The 5,379-nt window shown below is 33.4% G+C and overlaps 1 protein-coding gene across 1 annotated transcript; it reads right to left on the bottom strand.

The window, feature by feature from the left end:
• Positions 1–296: 296 nt before the first annotated feature.
• Positions 297–1,291, bottom strand: Vom1r7 (vomeronasal 1 receptor 7). Its single transcript, NM_001008907.2, has one exon. It carries the CDS (start codon positions 1,206–1,208, stop codon positions 297–299), a length of 912 nt encoding a protein of 303 aa, NP_001008907.1. The 5' UTR covers positions 1,209–1,291.
• Between the last annotated feature and the right edge of the window lie 4,088 nt (positions 1,292–5,379).

A 5,379-nucleotide genomic window follows, 5' to 3' on the forward strand; every position in this document is an offset into this window, starting at 1 on the left:
CCACATAAACAAGTGTGGGAATAATATAGCAAAATAATCAACCACATTATAATAAGATCATAGGCTTATTCAAAGAAATGTAGTCTATACATAGCACAGCTTATTCAGCTGAGAACCTTTGGTTATCCAGACTATATACTATATGGGAGAATATAATGAAACAATAATCAAATGGATGTGATCTCACATATTATTTCATTATTACACTGAAATTTGAATGACAAAGTGAACCAAGATTAGATTTTCACCATTACAAAATTACAATGTATAGTTTTAATTACAAGATTATCAAATGATTAAATGTTTTTTATCCAGGTAAAGCAAAATCCGGAAACAGTAAAATTATGACTCATCACAAATGGGCCTAAAGTAGGGAAACACAAAGCTATGATAGCTGTGATATTCATTACCCACCAATTGGGATCATGTGAAAGAGCAATATAGCCTTGTAAAATTGAAGAAAGAGTATAAAACACTAGAAAGGTGAAAACCAAGACCAAAATGGTCTGTGTGGCTCTGTTTTCAGCAGAGATTCTAAAAGAAGCATGAATGTGAAGGATGTGTTGAACCCTTTTCTTGTGTCTATAAAGAATAACAATCATGAAGGTACTGGAAACTACAATGAGTAGAGAAAATAAGACTTCTGGAAACACACAAAATACTGCATACAATAAATCTACTATTTTGTCACGGCCTCCAGAGTAGCAGAATTCAGAATCACTCTTTTGGGTCCGATTTTCTCTATTACCTTTGGTAGATGTATATAAAGGGAAAAGCATATTTAGTAACATGTACATAATCCAGCAGAGGGAAATAGACAGTCCCATAAACTTTGTGGTTTTGACTTTAAATTCCTTCCAGCAAGAGTTCCTGGGGCTGATGGTGATTGCTTGAAAGACACTCAAGAGACAAGTGGTGCTTATGGACATACATCTGGCAATTCTTTGAACATATAAGATAATTTTGCACTCAACATCATTGAATAACTGCTTTGACCCAAAAGCTCCCAGTACCTCAGGGGGTCCTTTGGAGAGAAGGATCAAGGAGTTAGATATGAACACATGTATAAGAATTGTATCTATGATTTTTAATGTGTGTTCCTTATAGTAAAGGATTAGATAGTAGAAAAGAAGGGAGAAGTTTCCAATAATACCAAGTAAAATCTCAAGTGAAAGCAGTATTCCTATTACCATATCCCTAAAATCCATTCTGTCATTCAGTATTATTTTCTTTGAATAATGGCAACAATCATGTCTCTGAGACAAAATATGTATTGACGTTTTCTAAGCTGAACTATGTGTGTTCAAGCGTTACAGGAGCACCTATGTTCAAAGTCATTGTGTGTATCATAGCAAGAGTCTTTTTCAAAGCAACTATTTTATCATTATTAATAATATTCTATGACATTTTTGAAGTCAATGAATGTACATATTTATGAACAAAATGTTCACTGCATTCTGAAAAAATTTGAGCATTATGGATAACATACACCAGCCAGTGAAAAGCAATTGCTAATGAGTTCAGATGAAATGAATACTCACTTCTGCAATCCATTCATATTGGAAGAAAATAGACTGTAGTCCTCATTTTGAACATGAAAAAAATTCATACGGCCTTCATGTGACACTGAAGCTATAAAATTGTATGTGTTATACACCTTAGTGAATATACTATGTTAGAAATATGTTTATTATGAGAGATAGAATATTAAGTATAAGTTGATGCTAAAAATTAGAAAATGTTACAGTGAGAAAGAGCTTCTTTCATCAAATTTCACAAAAACTGATACATATGCCATATGTATGCTTGAGCCAGGTTATGGGAGGCAGTTACAGCAAAATTGCCTTGTGTGGTGAACTCTTAAAAAATAGCAGTACAATGAAAATAGATGATTCACAGCTACTGGACATTTTAAATAAGAAACTAAACACAAAATGATGAAAAAAAATAGCACAAGAATATGTAGTGCTCTTATTAGATTCATCATTTGGTGTCATAATACAGTAGTGTAAATGTCATGGAAAAAGCATTGGAGATACAAGCTCTTATTAAGGATGAGGATAATGTAAGTATCTTAGGATCTGTTGATAGCTTTCCCATGACTGAAAATATTTATCAAGAATGGGTATGGACATATCAGTCAAAAATCTTACTGTTGTGATGATTTCTTCAAAGACAAAGGTCACAAAGTATAAAAAAGCAGTCATTGCTACTAAAAGACATCCCCACTTGTCCATTGAAGGGCACTGATCCAGATGATACACAATGAGATTCTCTGTAACAATATAAATAGAAGAGCAAACCATTCACAAAAGTAAAATGCATCAAAAACTTCCCAGGAAAATCAGTTCTTATATTGTAATCTAATTCATATAAAGCAAAAATAGGCTTATATTGATTGAACCTCCTAGAGCTTGAAATAGATATGAACCTATCTCTTCATAATCACACAACAACCCATAGCACCTGAGAACAAACTATTGATTTAATGACAAATAAAGTTAAAAAATATAGTTGTCAATATTATTTATAAACTATGTATTGGAGTAGTTCAGGCAGTGTCTCACTCAAAAATTATCCAGAATGTGGATTTCTGTAATTCCCACCCACAGGTAACCTTTTACCTATTGACGTGTGTGTTACAGAAAAAACACACGTTTCATATTTAAATTACAGTGAGGTTTAATTTCCTATCACAGAATCAGAATGCAAATTGTTGGATGGGTTGCTTAAAGGTGATACATAAAAAGTAGTTAGTCTTTTTAGACTGAACAGAATGGGGACATAGAATGAGATCATGCAATGAATATAAAAACATAACAAGATTTACAAATGTTAATGTCATGTATAAAATGACTTTATTATGAAACTCCTGAATTTTTGTTACACTTGGGTAAGAAATTTTGTGTGTTCTTTCAAATTATTAATCTTGCAAGAACGATTGATAGAATGCAAAGTATCTTACAGAAAGAACTTGCAAACACAGCACTCATGGGAGCTTCTTAAATTCAACCTACTTTGAATACTTGACTTGCTGAGGCAACTGGAAACACACTCAAAAAAATGTATCCAAAATTTCGCCTTCCATGGCAGATCTGTGAAGAAAGAAATATTAATTGTAGTTACTGAAAGGCACTTCATCCTGAGAACTGCTATGAGATTGGAGACAACTTAAAATCAGTAGTTTGAAAGTAGAATACAACCAATATTTAATAATAATGATAATGATAATAATAATAACCCCCAGTCAATTAAAAGAATGATGAAATAATTAGAAAAGAGAATTCCTATGATTAAATTTTTACCCTGAATCCCTAACTCGTTCTGCCGTTATCTAATGCCTGCTTTTTTTAAAGCCACAGGATAATTTTAAAGAAACACCAAGTATGGTCATATTTACCATATCTACTTAAACTAAAATCTCCCAGTGAAGAGTACTTGCTAGGATGTTATTTTCTTAAAAAGGTATCCTAAATTTAATTGAAAAACTCAGAGAACTAACAAACATCACTGTATAGATTAGGTCATTCCATACCATCTAAAAAATTCTAAGAGAACACATGCAGATGTTTGCTTAAATTCAAAAGGTAATTTGGGAAATTCACGATCTATATTCTATTCCCAAGGGCCACAGCTCTTTTTGTAACTGAAACAGCCCAGGGTGAGTTGCAATACCAAAGCCCCAATTCCCAGTTTTCCAGGCCCCATATAAGACTAGAAGCTATGAGGTCTGCCTTGTCCCGTTTGCCTCCAAAGACCCATACACACTTTTACCAGGAATCCAGAATCACTCACCTACTCAATTCCCTCTGTCACTGCTCTTTGTGACTCCCTGGAGGTCTGCTGCAACCCAGGACAACCAGAGACCTGCTGTGATTAGGAACTATCAGCTTTTCCTGCAGTCTCAGAGGCCTGTAACAACCACCAGCTACCAAGCCAACTGACACTTGAGACAACCAAATGACTGAAGGCAAGAAAAAGAACAAAATCACTTGTCCCACTTCAGCAAGTTCTGAATATACTAACATACCTGAAGAGCAACATACAGACATTAAGTATCATCTTATGAAAATGACACCGGGCTTTAAAGAGGAAATAAATAAGTCCCTTAAAGAAATAAAAGAAACTACAAACATGTAAAACCCTTTAAAGAGAAAATAAGAAAATAAATATAATGAAATACAAGACAAATATAATATAATAGGTGAGGGAAAAACGAAAACTGGTTAATATAGAAAAATGGAAGTAGAAGTTTAAAGAAAACACAAACTGGTCCAATCATAGAAGACAGAAAATCTAGGGAAGGGACCAAGACTGACAGCCACAAGTATCACCAACAGAAATCACAAGATGGAATAGAGACTCTCAGGAACAGAAAATATAATGGAAGAAATTTATACATCAGTCAAAGAAAATGTGAAAGCTAAAATATTACTAACATAAAACGTGCAGGAAATTTGGGACACTATGAAAACACCAACCCAGTGAATAATAGGAGTAGAGTATTATTCTTTGAGTATTTTCTCAACTCGAAGTCCAGAAAATATCTTCAACAGAATCATAGAAGAAAATTTCAGCAACCTAAGAAAGGAGGTGTCTATTAATGTAACACAAGCTAACAACACACCCAAAAACTTTAGAAATTAAAAGAAGCAAACACACCCAAGAAGAGTAGACGGTAGGAAGTAATCAAACTCAGAGTTGAAATCAGTATATTGGAAACAAAGAGAATAACACAAAAAGTCAACAAAACAAAGAATTGATTCTTTGAGAAAATCAGCAAGATGGAAAAACACTTAGTCAAACTAACTAAAAGACAGAGAGACAGTATTCAAATTAACACAAATGAATAGGGTGGTATAACACCAGACACTGAGGAAATTCAAAAAATTACTACATCTTGCTTCAAAATCCTGCACTCCAAAAACATGAAAATCTCAACAGAATAGATGATTTTCTTGATAGATACCACTTACCAAATTTAAATCAAGATCAGGGAAACTATTTAAACAATTTTTATAACTCTTAAGGAAAGAGAAGCAATCAGTAAAGTCTCACAATCAAAAGAAGCCCAGAGCCAGAAGAGAATTTCATGACACATTCAAAGAATAACTATTACTAACATTGTGGAACTATCAAATTGTTTCACAAAATAGAAAAGGAAAAAACATTGTGAGACTCAGTCAATAAGACCACAGTTAACCTGATACCTAAACTACACAAAGACTCAGCAAAGAAAAAGAATTTCAGACCAATTTATTTTATGAACTTTGATGCAAAAATAGCCAAGAAAATACTCACAATCTGAGCCCAAAGCTCATCAAAAAAAATCACCCACCATGACCATGTAGGCTTCATTTCAGGTATGCAGAGATGGTT

This window comes from Rattus norvegicus, chromosome 1, assembly GCF_021556685.1.
Source record: "Rattus norvegicus strain SHRSP/BbbUtx chromosome 1, alternate assembly SHRSP_T2T, whole genome shotgun sequence".
Lineage (NCBI taxonomy): Eukaryota > Metazoa > Chordata > Mammalia > Rodentia > Muridae > Rattus > Rattus norvegicus.